Here is a 26,353-nt window from a genome sequence, read left to right as displayed (position 1 = left end):
CCTCACGAGTAACAACAATACACCGATAGCGACACTTTTCTCATTCACAATCGAGGGTCAGTATTCCCCAGGTTGACTGCAATTGCCAATCAAACAGGAGGGGCGAAAGTCGACCACGGCTGAATAGGCGTAAAGAAAATGTATGTCATGAGCTAGATGGCAGAAGAAGGAAGTAGGTTTTCTGAGAAAGCAAGAAACAGAGGTGAATGAAGCACCAGGTCTGTCCATGCAGTGGATAGAATTATTGTATTGAAAGACAGGCTCTTTACGTCAGCTTGCTACTATTATACCTACATTTGCTGTCTGCCTTTTTCTCTGCAGGATTCTGAAAGCTGGAGCAGCTCTGCTTACCTCGACCACTGAACTTACAACTAATTTCCAACCAAGTTCAAGGCAGTATTATGATGAATCAAGCATGCTTGCCATCATTTCATCATTGCAAAGTACATCGACAATAATAAATTTGGTGCTGACTATGTATGATGTAGAGTGTGCTCTATGTATCTATACTACTGACTGGCCTACATTGTACTTATGTGGGCTGAGAGTAATCGATTGTGCTGTATGGCAGTTTACTTGCATGTCATAGATGTTCACATTGCACACAGCTACTGAATTGCTTTCTGTTGCACTGGCCTACTGCGGCCCACTGCAAATAGATTGTAGTGGCATGGGCCATGCCATAATTATAGTACTTGTAGTATACCGGTACTACACCAACAGTTTCACTGGTGCACTGTACTTACTGGTAGATCTACATCATGCACAGCCTTGTCACTGCTTTTCTCACTTCTTTTTATGAATTTACTGTACTGTACACATTTTGGCACAGCTCTTCCACAAAGAGTTACTAGTATTTTCTTCTGCATACCTACTGTATACAGTGACGTGACTGGTAACATCTATGGCTGTGAAATCACAAATTTCTGGGTTGACAGCCTCGAACCTATACGATTTGTTTCTAAGAACGTGCTATAACTATTATTCTATTTAAGTATTCTACTGTAGCTCGCAGGACATGGAGTGCAATTACGTAAAGTTTGGAACACCACTCTTCTGTGATTTGGATGTCAAATTATGAAATTCAGCGTGTGAGGTAAACCCATGCATGGCATTCACTGCTATAGTATGACTCGGGGTAAAGTGTTCCAACGCATACTCATTATAGTGAATAGTTGTGTGTCAGATAATCGGTGCCCAACGTTGTTGCTGCTGGATAAAATATTCTGAGACAACTGAAGCTACACAGCCATCTAATTTTCAAACCTGCATCGAAGGGTCCGTAACGAGATCTGCAAGGCATGATTCTATAATACCTGTACTGTAAGGCATGTATATATAACGAGGAAGTAAATCTAACCCGTTAACGGATGACATTTCTTCGTTATAATAAGATCCGTTGAGGCCATACAGTACTGATTCATAGTAGGTATCGGTTATAGCGTGGGTGTTTGAAAAACGACATTTGATTCTTATTGCCGATATTTCTTACACACGATAAATCACGTGTGACATATCATATGCACGTGTGACATAATACATGTTTGGCATGTGGACACGTACAATCATGTAGGTCTAAACAATCATGATACACACGGATCAGACTCGCGGTCGTGCTAGGCGAATGCGGAGCAGCAGATAGGAGAGAAGTCGGAAGAAAGAGTCGGACTGGACAGAAAAAGTGATTCTCCAATGCTCAGTTGGACATAACTCTCTTTTTGTGTTGAATATTATTGTATTGAGCATGCACAGAGCACAGATGTTATTACTATAGGCGATACACTTTGCACTAATCTGGCATATTTTGCTACACAAAATCCATTCTTAGGGCCGATATATTCTACTATGCGATAATACTGCTTGTAAGAATAAATATACACATAAAATAGGTACCAGCAGTGACACTTCCGTTGAGAGATAATATTCCTCCGCGCCTCTAGACAGCTGTTTCGCTCCCTGTCGGAGCTCATCAGTAGAGGATGATAATGATGATAATGGAGGAATGATCATTCTTATACACCAGAAATGGCGCAAGTGCGCGCTTTCCACATATATCAATGGCATATGCAAGCTGCTAAAATGGTAAAGTGTGAGAACAGCGATAAATAATCATAGTACGCGCTCATTGGTGGAGAAACACACCACACAAGCGACGAAAATCTTACTCGGAATACTGATGCCAATGGAAAGTACATGTATGTTGTTTATTATTATGATGTTGCAATGTCCATGTATGCAGGCGAGGCGAGACTCACCGCCGAGATCCCCCAACGCGACAGGCTCGGTTGCCGCTCGGTTTTAATGCGCCGTTAGTGGCAGAGCAGAGTGGACACGAAGAGTCGGTGAAGAAAGAAGGAGAGATGACAAGACGAGTCGGTGAAGAAGGAAGGAGGAAAGCAAGACACATCTGCAACATCTTTGATCAAACTGAGCTGAGCTGCTGATACGAAGCGTCGACCAAGCATCCCTGACTGGAGTGAATGCCCCAGCTGGCCTCTCGTTTGTCAGTGGTTGCTACTAGACCTGTTAGTATCACACGCACGACTACCAGTTTCCTGGTGTGCATCGACATCGGCATCAGTGGGGCCTCCCGCTGTCAATCCTGTTGACGGGCGGACAGGTCGGTGTGAATCCTGAACGGCAACCGAGCCTGTCGCGTTGGGGGATCTCGGCGGTGAGTCTCGCCTCGCCTGCATACATGGACATTGCAACATCATAATAATAAACAACATACATGTACTTTCCATTGGCATCAGTATTCCGAGTAAGATTTTCGTCGCTTGTGTGGTGTGTTTCTCCACCAATGAGCGCGTACTATGATTATTTATCGCTGTTCTCACACTTTACCATTTTAGCAGCTTGCATATGCCATTGATATATGTGGAAAGCGCGCACTTGCGCCATTTCTGGTGTATAAGAATGATCATTCCTCCATTATCATCATTATCATCCTCTACTGATGAGCTCCGACAGGGAGCGAAACAGCTGTCTAGAGGCGTGGAGGAATATTATCTCTCAACGGAAGTGTCACTGCTGGTGTCTGTATGGTTCGGCTGAAGAGCGCGTGGTTGTGAGGAGTTGGGAATGCAATGAATTGAAAATATGGCCGAAAGCTCTGTCGCAATATTTAGTTCATAAAATAGGTGTTATGATTATGAAAAAATGAGTGTTCATTCTTGTAGGCAGTATATTCTTGTATACGACCACACTATAACCGATACGCACTGTATGTTGTGTGTGGATATGCCGGAATCTTGCAAGGTCGTTAAACATATCTTCTCGTTAACCTATGAATTTTGGACAATCATTAAACTTGCGACCCGTTATAACAACATGTCTTGCAGTATTCGATGCTCTCTAGCAGGACATTCATCTGCCTCATTTTCTCTGTGCTGCATTGATGAGTGAAACAGCATGCTGTCCGCAGATTGAGTATTGTGTATAGACAGACGTGTATGTAGTGGTAAAGCTCAAATACATGTACAACATAACAATCAATATCAATCCCCGTGTTCTACAACAGCACAAACCCAGCACCGCAATTCTTAATTTTGGGCTGTGGTGTTCTTAGTATTCCAGGCTGGATGTTCTGTAGGCTTCCACGTTATTGGGCGCACCACTTTACTGTGCCGAAGAATATTTTCAGCCAATGAACCCAGTGCTTGGTGGCAGATGAGTGCCATGGAACAGCCTTTTGCATGTGGCTTTCACTACATGCACATGTACTTCAGTAGAACGTTCAATTGATGCGGAAAAATCAGACGAGGACGTTTGCAGTTATGAGCAAGGTCCCCACGAATGGTCATGTCACTTCACAGAATACATGAACTGATAGAGTAGACCTCGGTCCCCTCAGAGAACGCCTAGGGAAGTCGGTTTCAACTGAGGACATGTCCAAAGCCATGCTAAGTACTTGAGCTGCTCATGAACCCCACAATTATCAGGCCCGCCGGAACCGGTCTGGTTGGTCAGGTTATCACCGGACCAATTTGTTAGCCACCAACAAATGTTTCCTGCTGTGGAGGACGTGTGTACCCGCCATATCACACACAAAGTATACAAGGCCATTAAACTACCGGACCGATCAAAAACTGCTTCCGGCGGTACTGCTTATAGTACAGGTTTAAAAAGCGGCTCCATTTTTGTCATACATCAAACCAACTCTGTCATTGCTATGCTACTCAAAAAGAGTAGTGATGTTTATTTACAAATGAATCACAATGCTATCAGAGAAATTCGATATTCTCCAATTTTAGGGGCACTGCAGTACTATGCAAAAATTAATGCTGCTTGGTCATTGTTATGAAGCAGTCACCTCAGCACAGCAATGAAACAGGCTGATTATGTGAACGAGATTCACGGCAAATCTTCTTCCATCACTGCTGTTCAGTTTTGAGTGGTCCACTGAGGCAGGAAAACAACCTGTTCGGTCCTTTCATACGAGAAACAGAAATTGAACATGTTCCAGGGTGGAGGTGGCGAGTATCGGCAATGTAATGCACCTTTAGGCCGACACGACCATCATTCCGACATGGATTCTCAAACACATTCGCTCGTGAGAGTGCCTCAGAGTGGTATTCATCAACAGATGGCTATCCTGTAAAACACATGAAAAGACATAGCAGTAACACAAAGAAACTTAATGTTATAGAAACGAATTCGAAAAACAAAGTCTACTGAACCAAGGTGCAACCACACTCCAGGAGGCAAGCAAAAGTGCATATACATGTAATCCGAAGGTTGCGATGCCTGTATGTATTGTATTTATGTATTTATGGATTTTCCACAGGCCTTAGCCTAAATTGAGGGAGTCTCTGTCATGCCACACTGGATACAACATGCTACCAGGATCACTTTCCCCAGTATTGATGATCTTTTCTTAGGGTGTTATATAAAACACATCTGTAGCCACTTCATCTTGCTCACGAAATCAGACACCACCACACAAACGGGCCCTTCGGCTATTATACTTTGGGTGGTGATGTATGATATTGATAATCTATTGATACTAGGGCTGAAACGATTATATCAGTTATCCGTCTAATCGATCATTACAAGGAAACAATTTCGATTACGCTGTCTGTTTCGATTACGCGATTATAAAAAAAAGAAACGTCTGCAAGAATCAAAATATGTCATGTACAGCACTACTAGATACTGTACTTTGTCCTTTTCCTCGTTTCTTTTTGTTGTCCATATGTTTTCCAGTAGGGCTATGAAAAAATAAAATAAAAATAAAAAACTGACTGTCTGCACCTGCACGTGATGTGCCACTGCATTGTGTAGAGTACGCGGCTTATCTGCGTGTGTGTATGTACATGTGTATGTGTATATGTCAACACGGCATGCTTTGTGCTGGTCTGGCGCGACAATTTCTAGGATGCAGTAATCGATATCATAATCGATAATCAAATCGATACAAGGGCAGGTCAACCGATAGTTGAAAAGTGTAATCGTTTCACCCCTAATTGATACCATATCCAAGTCTGACTCTCACCGTGAGATCCTGGCAACAATATTACCTGGTACATGACATATTCAAACACTGACATAAGCATCTTTTCGGAACAACACGTGTGCCTATCTGCTAGTGTAATGTGACACACATGCAGAATCAGTCATAGCTAATTTTACCCCCTCACTGTTGTATGCGCAGACTCCACTTCGTGGTGTCAAGTACTCTTCTTTCGGTGGGCTACTCCACTAAGGCGCTTGTCTTAAAGGACTCACATTCATCCTGCAAACCTACACGACTTGCATAGTTTTCACTGTCGGCCGAAGTGCGTGCATTGCACACATTGAGATTCACTCCCTCCGTACAGGCCAGTACAGAGCTGTCCACCAATTAAGTCTGCTTTGCGTACTCAGACTTCTGATTTTCCGTATCTTGCAGTGTTTTGCGTACTGCCGTGTACATTGCGTGCATACTTGCATTATAACGTTTTTTGACACGCATATGCATGTCGGTGGCTGCATTTGGTAGTGTAAAACATGTGTGACTTACAAACGCTTTGGCAAGACTATTCATCGCTCAGCTTACACCTGATTTAGGTACCATTGCCTTTGGGTTATCCGTCATAATAATAATAATAACTTGCAATGCTTCTACACAGCTGATTGATCTTCTTCGATTTTCTGTACCATTTGCTCAAATTCTGTAGTGCGAACAAGGAGTGATTTTCCGTACAAATACAGAAAATATGGAGGGCTGGTACTTGGTAGCACTGCTAGTATGGTAGTGCCAGGCTAAGCTAGCTGGAAGATCAAATACTTGTTTGGTTCTTTCAGTCATTTTCACGACATATTTTCTTTATCATGATCCCGGGGTGTGGCGTTCTTACGAATGCGGAAACTTATTCTTTCTAAACGAGTCTCACGTGCACTGTGAATTTGTTGTTCTTTTATTCACAATGCCATGTATCGATTCATCGCTTCTTCGCACCTGAGATCCTGTGCAACAGCGATTTAAAGATTGGCTTTATCAAATAGTGATCAGAGAGACAGAGAGGATCAGTTGTGGCTGCTGTGACAGCATAGAGTGTAGATTGGTGTAAACATCATTATTGCCCAGCAGAACAGTATTCATAGGGACCTGCGTTTAGCCATTAAATTTTGGAAGCTATTTTTTAGAATTTTTACAGGCCCAATAAGCCTGAAGAGGAGAACACCTAACTTAGACTGTCCTAACGTTATCGAACGCACTGCCAAAGTATAAACAACATACTCGATTGTGCATGCATGGAGGGCATGGGGAAGAGACGGAGAGGGTGAAAGTGAAGGAAATTTGTTCCGAAATCAAGAGAAATCGAGGAACCCTTGCTGCATTCTTCAGTTCGATAACGTCAGTGGGTGCATCTCAGATGTGTTGTGTGCCCAGACATACAAGTAGCACTAACCTGAGCATGAGAGCTGCTTGTCATCATCGTGGTCAGTAAAACGAAAGGACGAACGAAGTAGATTGCTGACCATGACGAACAACAGTGCATATCCAGACGACAGACGGCTTGCCTGAATCAGTCTGGTGCATCTTCAGGAATCTTCTTTCCTAATCGCATTCAGCAGCCAGCTTCGAGGTCAAGAGCGCGATGATATTTTCAGAAGGAATAATTATTTTCAATTTTTTTTAAATTTTGGAGAAGAAGCTTCCTTTCTAAAAAAAAGCGTTCCTTGCTTTCACGCAAGGTGCCTTGCCGGACATGTCGTCGACAGCACAGTGTCGGCAGATCCACATTTGTAGGCTGCAGACCCATGAGACCCGGCAGACGTTTTGATCAGCCCGGCCTGGTGGTGAGATTTTGGACCCGGGAGTACTAAAAACTGCTCGAATCCCAGGGTGCTCAGTTTCGCTCTATCCGATCCAGGGAGTCGTAAAAGCCGGGCAAAAGCCGGGCTTTTACGACTCCGTGATCCGATCGAGTAAGGCTTCCAGAAAGGCCCTCAGGTGCGCGGCCTGCGGTGCCATAATATACCTCGCCCTAAGGGCCGGGTTCCACTGCGGCTCCGCGGCTCCGCTGCTCCGCGGCACTTGGCTGCATGCAGCGGAGCAGCGCGGTTCCACTGTCACTCGCCATTCGCGGTACCGCGGTCGTGGTCCACACTTTTTGATGACGTTTCACCTGCCTGCGCGCGCGAAATCAAACAAATCCTCGTGTTCTGGCCTGCGCAGCGAATTAAAATTTGAATTTTAAAATTCTGGCGTACAAAACAATGCAAAGTACGGGAAACAGGTCGAGGCGCGACCGCGGCTCGCAGTTTTTGGTCAAGAATCGTAGCAAAAGCTCGCGGTGAGCCGCGGACTCGCTGCTCCAGCTCGAGCCGCGGTCACTATGGTAATGATGACGTTTCAAGCCGCGAAAGACGAGCAGCGGGGCAGCGGAGCCGCAGTGGAACCCGGCCCTAAGGGCCGGGTTCCACTTCGGCTCCGCGGCTCCGCTGCTCCGCGGCACTTGGCTGCATGGAGCGGAGCGGAGCAGCACGGTTCCACTGTCATTCGCCATTCGCGGTACCGCGGTCGTGGTCCACACTTTTTGATGACGTAACGTTTCACCTGCCTGCGCGCGAAATCAAACAAATCCTCGTGTTCTGGCCTGCGCAACGAATTAAAATTTGAGTTTTAAAATTCTGGCGTACAAAACAATGCAAAGTACGGGAAACAGGTCGAGTCGCGACCGCGGCTCGCAGTTTTTGGTCAAGAATCGTAGCAAAAGCTCGCGGTGAGCCGCGGCCTCGCTGCTCCAGCTCGAGCCGCGGTCACTATGGTAATGATGACGTTTCAAGCCACGAAAGACGAGCAGCGGAGCAGCGGAGCCGCACTTGGCTGCATGCAGCGGAGCAGCGCGGTTTCACTGACACTCGCCATTCGCGGTACCGCGGTCGTGGTCCACACTTTTTGATGACGTTTCACCTGCCTGCGCGCGCGCGAAATCAAAAAATCCTCGTGTTCTGGCCTGCGCAACGAATTAAAATTTGAATTTTAAAATTCTGGCGTACAAAACAATGCAAAGTACGGGAAACAGGTCGAGCCGCGACCGCGGCTCGCAGTTTTTGGTCAAGAATCGTAGCAAAAGCTCGCGGTGAGCCGCGGACTCGCTGCTCCAGCTCGAGCCGCGGTCACTATGGTAATGATGACGTTTCAAGCCGCGAAAGACGAGCAGCGGAGCCGCAGTGGAACCCGGCCCTTAGGCTCAGATTTCATATAAATCGATGATCACCCTGGTGATCCTGTCGCACAGCCGAGAATCCGTGACATTCTCCCGTCGTGTGAAAGGGCTATTACGGACATGATTTTAATCATTTTATGCATACATTTTCATTCACTTTTCATCATTTTGTCGGAACTAGGTCTCCGGACCTGGTGAGAAGGCAGAAATACCTGTTCACTTGGTGAAGTAAAATACAATAAACAACAACAACAACAACAACCCATAGCCATGATAGCAGCGGGTAGCAAAATAACCATGGTTCATTTGCGCCCCTGATTGTCTCCACCTCCAGTATGGTTGGCAGGGAATGTTCAGACTTCAGTGTTCCTGAAGACCCTGGCAAGTCTTGTTTGCATTCAATTATTTTTCTGTGGTGATGAATCACCTGCACTGCGAGATTTCGTTTTGCTTGATGCGATGGACTGTCACTTGCCTCGATTCAGAGAATCAGAGGCATTCGAGCTTACCCCGCAGGCAAATGCCCTTCGCAGTTGATTGCAGGCTGTGGGCTGGTCAGCAGTACAATCTGCCTCTGGAGTCTGGTATCATACAGTATAATTATGTACATTGTACGTGTTCATTTACAGTAGTACAGGTCAGACCTCGTTATACCGTTATCTCTGGTGTATAGGAAATCATTTCATGTTATAGCGAGGTTGATGTTACATGTATAGTGAGTTAGGCACACCTACATGCAACATGTATCATGTACATGTACATGTATGTCAAAATGACGCTCTTTGCTTACTGATTACAACTGAAGCGCTAATGGTCCACTCAGACTCCGATCAACTAGCTAACTAACTGATGACTTAGGAAATATGAAGTGTGTGTGTGTGTGTGTGTGTGTGCGTGTTTGTGTGTTTTTACTGAACCATGAGATGCTGCGCAGCGCGGGCGGTGGCATATTGAATGGAAGTGGGCCATAGCGTGTGTATGTTCTAGTGTGTCTACTGCATGTGTTCAAAACACTACTTGTGAGTGAGGGTGAGAGAATGTGTGTATAATGGTGTGAGCATGAGTGGATTAGGCACTTAATTTTAGGTCCCCAGCTCTATTCGATTCGATTTTATTCATACTGGAACTGCCGTTGCTGCATAGACCCAAGTCTGAAGACTTGGCAACTTCTCGCCTGCACGTGACTCGCTACGATTCTCCTCAGAGTCAGTACTTATCACCTTACTCCCCCTTATGTTCAGGCTGCCCGTTTTGGAGCCATCAGTAGCCTGATGACCGTAGTAATATTTGAAACTCGGAGTTCCGAAACAGCTTCCAATCTACTGTAAAACCGGAAAGTTTAACGACCAAAAAGTTTAGCGTTTTTGTAATTTTGGCATGATACCGTGCAGAAAGTTTAACGATGGCTACCTGGCCACCCATCTGTATGCACATCTTTACACAGACATCTCAAACCGCGTTCGTGATAACGTTTCTTCAAAAAACGAAAAATGTGGTCGTTAAAAACTTTGTGACTCGTTACACTTTCTGGTTTTAGAGTATTTCTCTTGTGTACAAGGTAGTGGTGAAACGAATGTCAAAACCTACTAGCCGAATATTGTTCGGCTTATCGAACGAATGAACGAATATTCTTTTGGTAACAGAAATGACATCACATGCCCTCCTCCCAGTCATTTGATGGATATTGTCATTATTATTGGCTATTACAAACGGTAGCGCCACATATAATGTACTGCCACATGTCATAAGGCTACTTTGAAGTTCATACGTGTTATGTGCAACATTGGCAGTCCAGTATGGCCATACATGTTCATGCATGCAGTACGAAGTCGCAGGCAGGCTGCACGCACTGCACTGTGCCATGTTCGGCGTGCATGTATGTACAGGCACTGTATTCGAAGTGACGTAACGAATACTCGAATGTGACTTAACGAATAATTATTCGAATGTGACAAACCGAACGAATGTTCGAATATTCGAATACTAGTTACTAGTATTCGTTTCACCACTAGTACAAGGCTCTGCCCTAGATGGGCATTGAGCACTCTTCCGACAGTGGAGCACGCTACTTGATTACTACATGTATGTCCATGGTGGAAGTCCTCTCTCGCCAGATGAATCTGTCAAGGTGCTCGGAGTGACGTTTGATTGCAAGCCTAGCTATCAACTCCACCTTGGCTTCAGCAAGTTGCATCACGTGCCAAGCAGCGGCTGCGCCTCCTGCAGCGGCTGCGCCTCCTGCGGAAGGCAGTACCCTCCGCACCCCTCCTCAGCCACGCGGGCAGGGCGACTGTCTACAAAGGATTCGTTCGGCCAGTGCTGGAATATGCCCCCTTGGCGTGGATCGGTCAGCTCCCTCACACCTGGCCATGCTGGATGCTGTCCAGCTCCGCGCCATAATTTATGTCATTGGCCCTGGTACCATACTTCTCAGCCTCATTGTTCGGCTAAAGGTCTCTGCTATCTGCCTGTTGTAAAAACTGATGTGTGGACAGGGACTGCCTCAAGTTGAAGCCATGTAGGGGTGAGGGGTGTCACTGCTGTATTCCTCCGCCAACAAAACCAACCTCAAACGCGATTGTCGACGTACGGAATGCTGCCGAAAATCGTCCAGGGTGTAGGCTGGTACTGTGACCTCGGAATAGATACTTGTTCGTGGCATTTGGACTCTTCGTTGCCTGAGAAAGCGTTCGGCCAGGACAAGAACTGGAATGATGCCCTCGCACCTCTCCTCCTCATCGTCGAGCAGGGCCTCTAGAATTCGTGGCACATCCCTCCCCTCATTGGAACTTTCCGCATCTGAGCCTTCCAAGTTGGAAGATTGTCGGTTTGCCCTTCGTAGATATGTTTGAACTAGCTGTCAGGTCGCCGAATGACTGAATAACTTTGTCAGTTGTTGTTTTGGTTTGTATTCTTTATTTAGAGTGGGAAGTCCAAAACAGGCCCTAGCCTAACAGCAATGGTCCCACTAGTGAGGGAATGCTGTATAGTTCGGTGCCTTGTTGTCGCACTATCTGACTGTATAATTATATCGTCTGTTAGTATAACCAGTAACGTATAAGTCCTATTTTCTTTACAAGAAAAATTAAAAAAATGAGATATCAGTTGACTACAGCGAGGCAATGGTCAGCCTATTTCACATAACGCAGCGCATTTTTAATTCTGAGATAGAGGTCGCACTGCACAAGTTATACGGAAGGGAGAGCCAATGAGAGTACAATGTAGACAAGAAAAGGGGGAGATCGGAGAAGAACAGATAAACGAGGGACGGGGAGCGAGACCTGGTCACGGGTACATGTATTTCGACTGAGGTGAGACCAATCATAATACTTTAGGTGGTTCGGGATTTGAGAAGGAATATTGTAAAGCAGGCATAAGTGGTCATGGCGGCGGGTGGATAGACTGAAGACAGTATACAATTTTTAAAGTAATTTTCGGTGGTGAACTTCCAATTTGGTGCGTCGGATCTACTCACCTCTCACCCCTTTATCTACGGCATCTGAGCATTGATCCTTGAGTGTGGTGGCGTTCCTACGGATGCGGAAAACTCGACCTCCAGGCGAGTCGTCGCGATTTTTTCGCTCAGCGATGGTCAGTACAGAGAAACGATACGTCTTTTGTGTGCTTCCATTAGTTTTCATTGGTAAACGATGCTCTATTGGCGAAGTGCAAGCGCCCGCTTTGTAGAATTACTTGCCACAAGCCGAATCAGCTGCGTGGCAAACAACACTCAACAGCGGAGAATCACTCAGATGAATGGTATCAGCGATTTGTCATCGTTCATCTACACATGTGTACGAATAGGCGAGGCCGAATCTACACTACAGTACAGAGTGCAGTCATGTAGAGAGCGGCATGATGCCCCATGGCCCATGCACTCAATGCGAATAATTATAATGCGATGTGCTTCGGTTTGGAGTTCGCGGCACTGCTTTGAACACAATCATGACTGTAATGTACTGTCGCGGACATGGAAATCCAGTCGATTGACCGGGACCGGCGCCCTCAGCGCGTACAGAACGTCGTCGATGCATGCAGCGCACATGCATTGTCGATACGATGCGACCAGCAGCAGCGCGTAAAATAATGCATGCCATGGCTGCATGGCCAGCGCCCTGGGGCCGCTACATGTAGACGTGCGACCGGATTTCCATGTCCACGACAGTAGATCTACCATGTACCAGACTCCTCTTTACTTTTCTGAGTTTTCAGTTTGTCGCCTACTGCCCTGTGGAGTGTATACTGTACATAATGTACTGATGTAGCTGTAACACTGTAAAGGTAGATCTACACCTGGATTAGGCTGGAAGGCACGAAATCCCTGGACTACATGTACAGACTCAGTACAGACTCAGTATACATGTACTGCTAATGAAAGTACAGCTCTCAGGAAATTGTGAAAAATTATAAAACCCAGAGTGAGTTAGAAGCCTGTGCTTTTGGCACTGGTTCTACCTGGCAACAATATTGCTACACACCAAAGCCACACGGCTCCGCACGACCGAGACCCGTAGAAAAGATAATAATCATGTCCAACCGAAACTCTTATAGTTATAATAGACCGATCCCCTTATTATTGTCTGGGTTCGAGCAAGGGGGCAACTCCGCAGTCGCGTGGGATCCTGCTGCACACACGCGACCAACCTCACCTCGGCTGTGCGTGACTTCTCGCATGCGAAGTGCAGAGCACGCGAAATCTACACGCAGTGCAAGCCTGTCTACAAAAAATGCCACAAGGACTTTTGATTTGAGCTGTTTTGTTTTTGTTTAGATCTTCCTTTTTACAACTTCAGGATGCCTTCTCAGGATCATTGCTGCGCTCCTCACTGTCAGAACAGGAGGACGAAGCAAACAAGTCATTTCACTCCTTTCCTCGTGTGGAGCCACAGCGGCCTGGAGCAAGCGGATCCAGGCTATTCCCCCTGAGGAAGGACGTAGTTTTAGGGTCACTCTGAATATTTGAGTTGCAGCGATCATTTCGATCCCGAAGTCGAAATCGTTTTGCCCAGCTCTACAAGGGCAGGATGAGTCCAGGAAACCAAACAGCTGTCCTACGGTACCAGGTTTGCTTTTCGCAAGAGAGTGGAGTCTGGACGCTCTGCTCCCCATGCTCGCAAAACAGTATTTGCTGAGCCTAGTGCAGTTCGGTCATGGAAGTGCAGCGTCTGCATCACGAGCTCCCCATGCTCGCAAACCAGTATTTTGCTGAGAGGTAACAGCATTTTGAGTTGGAAAGGAACCTGGCTTAGTGCAGTTTGGTTCTGTAATGGAAGTGCAGCATCTGCATCAGGAGTTGGCAGCAAGTAGAGCTCGTGTACAGAGTCTCGTGGAGCAGTTGGACGATGGGGTGAAGAAAGCCGAAAAACAGCTTACGTACAATAACATAAAGAATGACTCTGAGCCGCTCCAGTTTCTGACTGGTTTACCTTCAAGTGTTTGGACCGCTCTGTGGGACTTTTTTGAGCCTAGCCAAGAAAATGTACTGCGCCGAGCCAGATCTGCGAAGACGGAAGCTGAGGGACGGCGGATACAGTTGGAGGTGGCCGTAAATCGCCAATGAGCATGTAATGGAGGATCAGCTGCTATTGGCATTGATGTGTCTAAGCCTGGGCCGAATGGAACAGAAGCTGTCATGCGTGGCACAAGTTAATCATCCGTTTCACGGTATATACTTATAGCTAGCTGAGCTGGAAAGATGTCTTGTTCCTCCGTTTGGGCATGATCCCCATTTGGGCGAGCTGGCGAGATGTTCAGTCATCAATGCCATGTACCGCAAGACATTCTGCATTGTGGATGAAATAGTTCTATTTTGCCATGCACTTAGGGTTCTCGCACCGGCACAACAAGACCCAACAGATCCGTGCGCTCTTATTTTCTCCCATGGTAACATTGCTGATCACAACACCCGGTAGCCAGTCGCAGATGCAAACAAATCAACCAGGTTCTCTTACTCTTTTTTTCCAATACTGAAACCAAAGGTATACCAATATTTGCATCGAATGCAGTGATGATTTCAATACTGTCCACTAGTACAACGCATCACCAGACTGGCATATAATCATGATAATATTATCCATTTCGCAATCACTGTCATTGCTTTCTTAGATCTTCAATCATCAATATCGGACCATAAACCGTCTATCATCTTATATTATATCATCATTAGTATCCTGCTGCTATCCTCCTCTAACGATGAGCTCGAAGAAAAGAAACAGCGGTCTAGAGGCGTAAACAATATCTGTCAACGGAAGTGTCCTTGCTGTGCTGGTGTGTTTATGCTTCGTGCATTAGTTCGATCCAAGAGCGCATGGTGGTGGCGGGTTGAGGATGTTAAATATACTAGAAAATAGTTCACTCTGAACATGCAGGGGGGTATATTCATAGGTTGGAAAGAACCGCACACACACTTTGCTGCAGACAGCGGCAAGCTTTGGCCCTCGTGCTTCGAAGAGGGAGGAATCCACTGCGCTACGCTTGCGATTAACAGCAAGCTTCGACTTTTCAAAGGTACGACTCATCATTGGCTCTGGGGTAATGTTCCTGGAACAAATGCCCCATTGCCAACTGAGGGCCAGGGAGCACGCAATCTGCCTTCCTGGGCGAGAAGTGTTCCAGCACAAGAAGCAGCACGAATACATGCTGACAAAGACCATCATCACCACCAGCCGGCACACAGCACACTGTTCTTCAAACACCATCCACTCCGTCCATGTGTTTGCACTGTCCTCCTCTAGCTCTTCACGCTCAACAAATACCACGCACTGCTCATCGTTTTTTTATGCTTCCTCTGGGTTGGCTAGCCCTTCGACTTGACAAAACAGCGATCACCACTGCACTGCTATCGTCACCTCATAGCAGTCGCTTCCACCAGTGGCTTTTCCTGTCTTTGCAAGGTGTCCAAGGATGGCTGCTGTTGTCACTACAGGCAAATCAGAAGTACTTTAGTGGCTGATGTCCAACCAGATCGTTGGAAAATCGATTTTTCCACTTCAGGGCTGCTGATCGTGACTTGGTGACTTGGCAGCACCACGGTTGCCTTCATAGAAGATGGCTCTGGAGAGGAAAAGACAGACCAGAAAAAGGTTACTATTATCTTCAGCACCGATCGCAAGGAGAAAGCAATAATATGGTCTGCTGTAGCCTAGGCACAAAATAAATCTCACAACACGATTCGCGATTCGAATATTTCAACAACAAAAAAACTCACCTCTGGAGTACTCCTGTTTGTGGCCCGAGATCGTTCCCTCCCGCGCCTTGAAAAAATCCTGCAGCGGCATCACAGTCCATGTCTCTCTCGGAGACTCTGCTCCTACCAGCAGGAGGTTTAGCACCGCTCGAAGCCATCGCAAACTACTTGAACTAAGCAGAAGACATTCCAAAACAAACCTGAAACACACTGTCAAAGATGCTGTCACGTTCAAAAACTAGCTCGATCGCGAGTGAGGTTGCCCCCGTGCTCGAACCCAGTATAATAAGGGGATCGGTCTATTATATATTAGTCTTACATGTAACGACCTACAATTCCTGCAGTGCACTCCCAGAACGGTTCGTCGGAAATATTTGGTGAGAATGGAGTTTGCTTGACTCTGTAGAAATAGTGTTCTGGAAGCCGGCCATTTAGGAGTGAGAATCTTCATCAGTCTTTGCAAGTGCAACCGCTGTCCAGTCAGACACAGCCAGCGTGACAAGATGGCCATCGGTGGCTGCTCGCCATTGCGTTTTCTCGCAATCGCTTCAACAGTCATGTAAGTTCACGTGGGTTAGATTGATTAGCTTGAGGGTGCTTTCACGTGCAGAGCTACGGAGGGGTTAGGATGAGAATGAGCGCGCTCGTACCGTACATCTATAAACAACGCGGTCTGCTGAGGAAGAGCGGTAGCACGTTTATTTGAAGAATGTTGTGTTTTCCTGCCCCATTCGTTACTTTATCCATCCATCCATTCATTTATTAGCTTGAGGGTGCTTCACGTGCAGAGCTACGGAGGGGTTAGGATGAGAATGAGTGGGCTCGTACATCTGTAAACATCGCGATCTGCTGAGGAAGAACGGTAGCACGTTTAGTTGAAGAATGTTGTGTTTTCCTGCTCCATTCATGACTTTATCCATCCATCCATTCATTCGCCCAGTTTTGCAATTCTTGAACACTTGGATGTACATGTCAATGCAGGGAACACAATGATTCACTTTAGGAGACTTGCATTCATTACTTCATCACCGTGTATACACTGGGCACGATGATGTGTAAGGAGGACTTCCGTTATAGTGGAAAAACCCACCGGCCCGTTAGTGTTCGCCCTGCAGAAGTCTGACTGTACATTCACTGTAGTAAACACAAAGAATGCAGATGGATGAAGACTGAATTATGCCCCTGGCCTCTCATATTGTTCTTGAATCTTTTCTCCCCTTCCATCTTCAGCAGAACATTGGGCATGATTGCCCGTTTGGCTTGCGATGTAAAATAAAAACAAATAAAAAAATCGAGCAGGACGAAGTGTTACGAGTTATGACTAACTGTTCACCAACTTATCCAGAACTTTCTTTTGTACCATAATTAAATTGGCTCACCGTCCGAGTTCAAAAATACAAAAATACAAAAAATATTGCTAGCAAGACCGTAAAAGAACGGGTAAAAATGATGATAAAATGCCAAACTATACGAGTACAGTGAGCTTGGCTTATAACGACACTCGGCGGCGGGGCATCAAGAAAAGTGTCCTTATTCGTGAAGTGTCGTTATACCCGAAGTCTCACTATATATGTACAGTGGTCCCTCTATAATCCGGCACCATTTGTGCCACGGAAATCTGCTGGATTAGGGAGGGTGCTGGATTAACAAATCGGATTTACTGCTGCAATGTGCATGAAAAGGACATGTTGGCTACTGAAAATTGTTCTGGTTTATCGAGGGTGCTGGATTATAAAGTGCTGTATTAGAGAGGGACGACTGTATTACAGTGGGATGGGACTTTGCTCTGGGCATGGAAATTCTGTCGTTATTCGTGATTTGTCGTTATATCCGCAGTCGTTATTAGCGAAGTTGACTGTATATGATCGTGTGGCATGGGTGATCATGGTTGCAAGTACATGTAGTACAATGTCATGTGATGAACGTCTTCAGTGATGGCATCGTACTGTTTAGGTTATCAGTTCCGGAGGGCGGTTACACGTGTGGCCGCTAGGCTAGGGTTTACCGGGTGTTAGCGGCCGTCGTGAGTTCCCTTCGGGAACGGACACGATAATTTCCTTTTACTTTACACGTGTAGCGCTGAAATCCAAACAAATTTCCAATCTTCAGAAACTCAGAGATAGAAATGACCCCCGCCGATCAAAAGAAGCGAAGAAATCAGGATCCCCCTCCCCCCCCCCAAACACACACACACATACATGTACATGCATAACTGCACAAGATAAAACATCATGATAATCACCCCGGACCGGAAAGTCGTGCCATGTACCAGTGGCTTAGCTCGGGAAAAACTGAATGCTGAAACTCAATTTCCACGATTCTTTTTCTATACCGACTATAGGAGCCTCAGGGAATAATTTGCTTTCAATCTTTTGATGAAGAAAGGAAAAGGACAAATTGTTACCAGTTACTAGTATGACAAACTGTCCACCAACGTAGCCAGATCTTATACAGGATCTTATGCACGATCTTATCCTTGCCGTTTTGTGCCATTTTGTCGCACTCGCTCACTGTATAAGATCTGTCTACGTTGGTGGACAGTTTGTCATAACTCGTAACAATTTGTCCTTTTCCTTTCTTCATCATAAGTATATTGGCTCACCATCCGAGTTCAACTTTCAATCTTTTGCGTAGCATTTTGCTATTTAACATCAAACTTGAATAGCAATTCCAAAATGTTGCGAAGTTGCAACTTTCTTCAACACTTGACAACACTTGGGAACGAGCCTTTTAAAAGATCCTGTTTTATTTATTCTTCGTTTTCACAAATCACAGATTTTGCACGCAACCGGTTGACGTTTTCTGGATGCTTGAGCTCTATCGTTTCGATAACCAAGAAGTGTCCGAGTTCAGTGCACGCTGTGTGGACGGTTCGCCGAGTGGTTTCTACTTTGAACCAGGTTTGCAATCCAGAAAGAGGGGTTTCTACTTCAAAGGTCAGTTCTAATTGTTTGGCGCCCACACGCTCGTGTTACTTAGTTCGTTTGTGCCTGCATCTATGTGTACACATTTAGGTGTGTGTGTGGGGGGGGGGGGGGGGGGGGTTGGAGGGGGTGTGCTTTCGTGTTTCTGTACATGTGTATGCTTGTGTGTGTACGGGAGAGGGAGAAATGGCAACGTGATTGCGACAAATTTATTTTGAAAACTGTGTGTTTGTGCTCGTGCGTGGGTGGGTGGAGAGTGGAGATGTTTTTGTGTCTGTGTGCATCAGTGGGTATGAGATATGTGTGTTGTGGGTGGGGGGGGGGGGGGGTGGAGAGGTGTGGCGCACATTCGTGCGTGCCCTTTACTTGCCTTGATACCTGAACTGGGGACCGTGGTTTGGCTGCGTGGAATTCTCTATAGTAGTAAGCAGAGCATGTATCAGATGTCGCCAAATCTGACAACCCCAACAAGCATTAAGGGTCACTGGGAAGCAGGGGAGGGGAACGGGTGGGGGAGGGGGCCTGTAACGGCTGGATCTAATTCCACATAATTATAGTCTGGTGTCGGAAATCCTTTTTTCTTCGCCTTTTTCTCATATGGATTTTGCGGTGTGATCAGGTAATGTGTGTACTTGTGCGTTTGTGTCTGGGTGTGCGTGCATCTGTGCACGTGTATGTGTCTGTTACGCCCAGGTGGTGGTCTCTGTGCTAGCAAGGAGTCTTGTCAGGCTCGCACGGAGAGTGACCTAGGATCTTCCAATAGCTGGGCTTCTGCTATGAGTGGATTTGGACTGGTGTCTAGTAACGCAAGCGAAAACAACGGGGTCTGCATGTGGAACCATGTCTATTTATCGGTATGTTTCCTGTGTATGTGTGTGTGTGTGTGTGTGTGTGTGTGTGTGTGTGTGTGTGTCTGGGTGTTAGCGTGTGTGTGTGTGTGCATGTTGTCACGTGGGCCCCAGAGGGGCCCACGTGACCCCTGTGGCAGTGGCTCTACAGGAAAGGACAGGATGTGTGTGTGTGTGCTTGTGCGTGCGCGCGCGTGTGTTTGTACTAGCTACCAGCTAGTTCGGTTAGTAGTAGGGGTGAAACAATTATACCGAATATTCGAATACTCGTTTGGATTTTTCAAATATAATCGTACTCGGAATAGATCAGAGTACTCGCTCATACATGGTACATGCAATACCACAGAAGTCTGCAGTTTCAGAGCAGCAGTCAGCAGATATTGATGTGCAGACTGTGTGATGAACAGTTGTACACGAGTCGAGAGCGGCCCAAATGACCCACCAACCAATATACCCGAGAAAAAGAACTGCCAATCGGTTCAATCAGGGTTGTATCATGTGATTTTTAAGACGGTTGGTACATGGTGTGCGATTTTTAGGATATCAAGAATACTCGAATACTCGAATATTCGATCGGAGAAAATCAGAGTACTCGAACTCGGGATCTCAGTGCCAACTTTCACCCCTAGTTAGTAGGTACACTAATGCCTGATTGTGTTTGGTCTGTTGCCAACAGACTCGGCTGCTTGAAGGTGTATTGTTGTATCTGCCACCTTTGTTGGTTTCAGGGTTCATATTATTTTCTATTTGAAGTATACCTGGTAACCATGGAATGCATCTGGCTAGATTAATTCTTGTGTAATCAATGGTGCTAGTGAAGCTTTTATCAGATCCACTCTGATTTAGCCACTCACATTAGTAGCAAGTATTACCTTCACTGGGGCAGGGGTAACTGCAGTTGGATCCCGGGACGGATACCCTGATGCCGTCAATCCTTTTTCTGCACCTTGTCCTCACCCACTTACTGAGATATGATGAGCCCATATAAGTGGCATATAAGTGTGTGTGTGTGTGTGTGCCGTGTGTGTGTTTGTGGAGGCCTCGCCGGCCATGAGTGTCGACCCGACGACGATTGCTCTACATGCCCAGTGGCGGGCCCTTCTTTGTCGACCCCTCGTATGAGGCGACATGTGACCGCCTGACGGCCATGTTCAGGACAGTACAGAACAGGTGTATGTGTGCTTGCGAGTGTGCGTGCGTGCTTGCGAGTGTGTGTGTGTGTGTGTGTGTGTGTGTGTGTGTGTGCGTGTGTGTGTGTGTGCGTGCGAGTGTGTGTGTGTGTGCTTGCGAGTGTGTGTGTGTGTGTTTGTGCGAGTGTGTGTGTGTGTGTGTGTGTGTGTGTGTGTGTGCGAGTGTGTTTGTGTGCATGCACGTATGTGTGTGTCAGCACACGAAGCACAGAAGCCATATAATTTTTTCTACTAGACCTTTCAATCCATTACTCTTCAGGTCAAATACAATGGTGATTAACAAGGTAGCAAGCAAGTCCTTATAACCGGCACTTTGGTGGGCAGAGCATTGACAAACATAGCACTTGAAAAATAGCGCTAGTGGCGCCAACAGCAAAATTGGCGGTCAGAGCATAGACCAAATAGCACTTTAAAAGATAGCGCTAGTGGCGCCAACTACACAGTGAGACAATGAAAATTTCCAGTATCAGACAACAGTGGAGACCACAGTACTAAAATGTCAAAACAGTGGCAACTTTCGCACATACTTCTTTGGCACGCACAGCTCAGGCTTCAGCTTGGCAATGTACACTGCCTCCAGCACAGCAAGGTGAGATTTGTTGCGGGCACGCGCTTGAATTGTGAAGTGAGAGTGGGTGCCATGTTTGCAGACTGCTCTTAGGCAGGCTGGTGACGATGTCAGGTGACGGAGCATCGCCGAGTCCTTCTTATTATCGTCATTGTCCGTTGGTCCATTCCTGTGGTAGCTATTGTGCATCTCAGTTGTGCCGCTGGCGACTTCTCTGCCGGGCGAGGAGTCACACACTGTTCCACATGCCGATCCTGTATCAGTCGCTTGTTGCAGAGCGTTGTTGCGGAGATGCAGTCGTTCACTTCGTCCCGTGACAGTTGCTGGTGGTTTGATCGGTGTTGATTTTCTTCTCCCTTTCTTGACGGTGACGGTGATGTCCTTGACTGCTCGGCCTCTCCCTGTCCTAACCGGTGTTGTTGTTCCTGTAACTGTCCGTACGAGTTTGTTGGGGATATGCTGCTCTATGCAACAATAGCTACCCCAGGAATGGACCAACGGACAATGACGATAATGAGTAGGATTCGGCGATACTCCGCCGCCTGATATCGTCACCAGCCTGCCTAAGTGCAGTCTGCAAACATGGCACCCACTCTCACTTCACGATTCAAGCGAGTGCGTGCAACAAATCTCACCTTGCTGTGCTGGAGGCAATGTACATTGCCAAGCAGAAGCCTGAACTGTGCGTGCCAAAGAAGTATGTGCGAAAGTTGTCACTGTTTTGACATTGTAGTAGCGCGGTCCCCACTGTTGTCTGATACTGGTAATGTTCATTGTCTCACTGTGTCGTTGGCGCCACTAGAGCTATCTTTTAAAGTGCCATTTGGTTTATGCTCTGCACGCCAAATATGTTGTTGGTGCCACTAGCGCTATTTTTCAAGTGCTATTTTTGTCAATGCTCTGACCACCAAAGTGGCGGTTATAAGGACTTGCTTGCTATCTTGTTGATCACCATTGTAGTCGACTTGCAGAGTAATGGTACGAAAGACCTAGTGAAATTATATGGCTAAGCGTTCTACATGTACTTGACGAGTTGCCAAACATTTCAGAGCATTTTGAATATGCGAACAAGCGAAAGATCATGGATTTACTCTGAAGCAGGGATCATGTTTTTTTCCCATTCATGAGGAGCGGACGGAGGTGAAACTCACAAGCTGAAACTCACAAGCTGAAACTCACAAGCTGAAATTCACAAGCTGAATCCATCACGTCGCCGACCACCACGCCTATAAGAGGGGTCTTGCTTATAGAAAAGAGATGGGAAAGACAACACTTGAAACACGATCATAGAGGTCTGGCAGGACTTTTCGCCTTCATCAAGGCCTCGTGCGTACGACGGCGGGCGCTGGCCTCAGCGCTACGCACCTTGGCCTGCGCCCTTGGCAGTGTGCACTCGGCCTCGATTCAGCCGTAAAGTCCTGCCAGACCTCTATGATTGTCTACTTGGTGGCCTGAATGCCGTGTTCAGCAGAGCATTTGCCAACGCTGTTCTATCAGGGTATGAAATCGTTATACATCATCACGCGGGTATTCCAAATTCACAGCAAGATCCTAACGAATGAATTTGGAGATGATTTCCAATCGAGTTCCTGAATTATCCGTTACATTCGAGGACTGTTAATAGTCAACGACGACAGCTGTCTGACGATTATCATATATGGTATGCCAAGTAAGGTGCAATTACATTATAGATGTGGGAAGGCATTGCACACCAGTTGTATCTAGATTATACTGCAATGTGTACACGGTTGGCCCTGAGCTCTGTAGGAGCACAAGTCACAGGTCACCGTACACCGTACAACTTTGAACTTTGTCAGCAACTGCTCTGCAATGCCCTCCCAAGTCAAGTCACATGTTATTCAGCGTATCCTCTACTGGTTGAATAGTTCAGCCATTTCCTGTGTTACCTTTCCGTTTGTTGTTTGGTTCAGTACTGCAGTGGAGACATGCATTATGGCCAGCAAACGCAGCCATATTCCTCTGGCCACTTGACCGTCGTTGCCGTCCACGCACAGCTGCGGAAAGTCCACAACCTCAACGGGTGAGCAATTGGGAAGTATTAAGTTCATCCTTTCTTCGACGGTTTTTCCGCAGAGAACAAGCGATATGTATGAAATCAAAACTGTAAACTAAGCATTTTTCTCAATGTGAAGACATACATTCCATGTTTATTCCCGTAGCTATGCAGAAGACGTTACTTCAGTAACGTCTGGCGCTAGCCAGGGTCCACACAGCTTTAATTTGGTATTTGTGTGTGTGTTTGTTTGTTTGTTTGTGTCACGCCTGGCGCTATCCGTATCTGACGGCAAAAAGCATAGGATGTTATAAATTTTTCTATTTTTCCTTTTTTTCAGGCAAATCCTGGGATTCGAACCCGCACTATCGCCCTACATGCATTCCCCCATTCACTTCGCATTCATACCCATTCTCCCAAGTTGCTTCACGTTATTATCTTGCGTTTGAAAGCCCTATTTAAATATTGCGGGCAGCTGTATGTGGCCAGCTGTGTTTGATGGTACGGGAGACGGTGTCGTACTACCCTCGATCGTACCTGTCCCGTACCTATCCACTACCGTACCGTGCGATCAAAGACGGCTGGCCACAATGCATATTCAAATAGGGATTTCAAATGCAAGATCACAATGTGAAACAACTTGGAAGAATGAGTATGTATGCAAAGTGTATCGGGGGATGCATGCAGGGCGCGCGATAGTGCGGGTTCGAATCCCAGGTTATGTCTTAAAAAAAAGGATTTTTTTAAAGAATTTATAACATCCATATGCTTTTTTTTGTCTAGGTCATCAAGGCAAAAAAGCATAGCGTAGGGCCCTGAGCTTCCAAGCTCTCTCGTTACATTGACTTCGTGTTCAAATTGCTTTCGAAATATTTGCACTCATAGCAATTATACTACTGTCGTGGACATGGAAATCCGGTCGCACGTCTAGCAGCCCCAGGGCGCTGGCCATGCAGCCATGGATAAGCGCTACATACATGCATTTATCCGCTGCAGCGCGCTGGTCGCATCGGATTAAAATGACTCTGTGCACTGCACGCAGCGTTCTGTACGGGCTGAGGGCGCCGGCCCCGGTCAATCGACTGGACTTCCATGTCCACGACAGTAGTAGAGTACATTACGTCATCCACTAGCTGTTCACTACCAATTGCGTTCGGCTGTTTCCCTTTCCGAAAACAGTCCTAGCCTGTCAGGCCCTTAGCGGTGACTCCTGGGTGGCTTGCAGGCCGAGCACAACACATAGGTATTAGGTTCGAAGGCAACATTACCCATCAAACACAATCAGTGGTGTTTTCGAATGGTACCACACTAAACTCCGTCTGTGTGGCAAATAAAAATTTGGGGGAACAGACTGAGGAGGGGAGAATGGTTTCACTCCAGGAGGAAGAGTTGTAGCTCGTTTCTGAATTCAGATATTTGCTATAGCCGAAGCGGTTTGCATGGTTGATCGGTTACGTATCCTCTTAGCATAAATGAGCGTGTAGTTGTTTACACAACGATATAACGATATAATTTATAACACTCGCTTACACTGTGAGGTCTGCGTGTAATGGATGCATGACAAGGTTGTTCTCCGTGCCTGCGCGGACTGCGCAGGTTGCGCATGCGTGCATTTGTACGCATTCTTGTTGTTCTGTGTTCGCCTTATCGGTTCGCCTTGCGGGTTTTCGGTTTCCGTGTTTTGCTGGCTGGCCTTTGTGCGTCCCAGTAGGATTCAGGACGATTTTGTTTTTTGTTTTTTTTTGGTTTTGTGAGCGGATGTACTTCCCGCGTGATATTCAGGTTCAATCCTGTGCTTTGTTTCAGGTAAAGGGCCTGTGGTTATTCAGGGTAGCGCCCTGTGGCTTTTCTACGTTATTTTTGTTTGCGTATTGATGACCGATTTGTTTGTGTGCTATCTGGTGTCCTCATTGGTAGACTGCCCCTGTTTCCGTAGGCGTGTTCAACCTTGCTGTTCTGCCATTCCTTCTTGTGTTTTTTGTCTGATTTTTGGCTCCTGGTATGGCTGAGATGTTTGCGTCAGTCCGTGTTTCTTTCTGTGTGTGTCTCTGTGAGTTTTCGGAGCCCCATCGGCTGCGTGATGGTTTTCCGGACAACTCCTGTGTTGCCAGATGACTGGTCACCCGGTTCAGCTGCCGCGGTCTTCGCAGTGCCGTCGGTTTGCCTTGGCTTCGCACCAGGGCAAGGTGGTTGTTTCCCGGGGGCCCACGCCTGAAAGTATAGCGGTTCCCTCTATGGGTGGGCCCAGTCTGTTTTCTTTCCACCCATTTGCTTTGGCTTTTCCCCGTTGTCCGGAGTTACTATCTTATCCTACTGTTTTGGCCCTGCATGTTTTGTTCATACTTGCCTGTGTATGCTGCTCACATTTGATTTCTTCTTCTCCTGTCTTTCTTCTCATTTTTTTCTTCTCTCTCATCCTCAGGAGAGGATGCATTTTTGTGTGGTCGTATGTTGTCGGTGCCTGCGCGGACTGCGCATGCGTGCATTTGTGCGCATTCTTGTTGTTCTGTGTTGGCCTTCTTCTTGAGACTCTCTTTGGAGTGAAACCAAATATTCAGCCCTCTGAGTGTGGTGTAGGTGGGATGTACATGTGGTCGAGAGAGTAATCGGAAGGGCCTATCGTCTGGAATTAAACCCCCCGACGACAAGGTCATGTTGCGGCCCCTGTATAATTGTAGCATGGAGTGGTGGAGGAATAATGAATCCACCCTGGAACATTGAGCAGAGGATAGCATGCATCCATTGTACAGTACTGAAGAATGAAACCCCACCCTGTGTGAGACAAGTTAGCCGCCTTCACAATTGCTTATCTCTGTCTTTGCAGGTCTAGGGCTGCTCAGCGCCCAACATGCATTTGACTCACGTGATCGGATTTTATCGAGTAGTACATTACGTTGCGTGGTGATTGTTTCAGGGTATAATCAGGCCTCGCTTATCCGGTCCTCTTTTATCTGTTTCCCTCG

The 26,353-nt window shown here is 46.5% G+C and overlaps 1 protein-coding gene and 1 long non-coding RNA gene across 3 annotated transcripts; one reads left to right on the top strand and one right to left on the bottom strand.

Moving 5' to 3' along the window:
- Positions 1-14,602: 14,602 nt before the first annotated feature.
- On the bottom strand, positions 14,603-16,133 carry LOC135812132 (uncharacterized). The gene is made up of 2 exons (XR_010552757.1): positions 15,868-16,133; positions 14,603-15,713 (listed from the first exon to the last, which is right to left on the bottom strand). It is a non-coding gene; the product is annotated as an uncharacterized LOC135812132 (long non-coding RNA).
- Positions 16,134-16,161: 28 nt separating this feature from the next.
- Positions 16,162-25,941, top strand: LOC135812131 (uncharacterized). Of its 2 annotated transcripts, none has more exons than XM_065325459.1 (5): positions 16,162-16,405; positions 18,622-18,782; positions 19,464-19,624; positions 23,316-23,417; positions 25,455-25,941. In XM_065325459.1, the coding sequence occupies exons 1-5, from the start codon at positions 16,350-16,352 to the stop codon at positions 25,503-25,505; spliced, it is 531 nt and encodes a 176-aa protein (XP_065181531.1). In that variant the 5' UTR covers positions 16,162-16,349; the 3' UTR covers positions 25,506-25,941. The 2 variants fall into 2 exon arrangements, with proteins under 2 accessions (XP_065181531.1, XP_065181530.1); XM_065325458.1 differs by having other exon boundaries at positions 23,308-23,417.
- Positions 25,942-26,353: the final 412 nt, after the last annotated feature.

The sequence above is a fragment of the Sycon ciliatum genome, chromosome 3 (assembly GCF_964019385.1).
Source record: "Sycon ciliatum chromosome 3, ocSycCili1.1, whole genome shotgun sequence".
In the NCBI taxonomy this organism is placed as follows: domain Eukaryota; kingdom Metazoa; phylum Porifera; class Calcarea; order Leucosolenida; family Sycettidae; genus Sycon; species Sycon ciliatum.
Note: the sequence above shows the minus strand (reverse complement) of the source record. Positions and strands in the feature narration are given on the sequence as shown.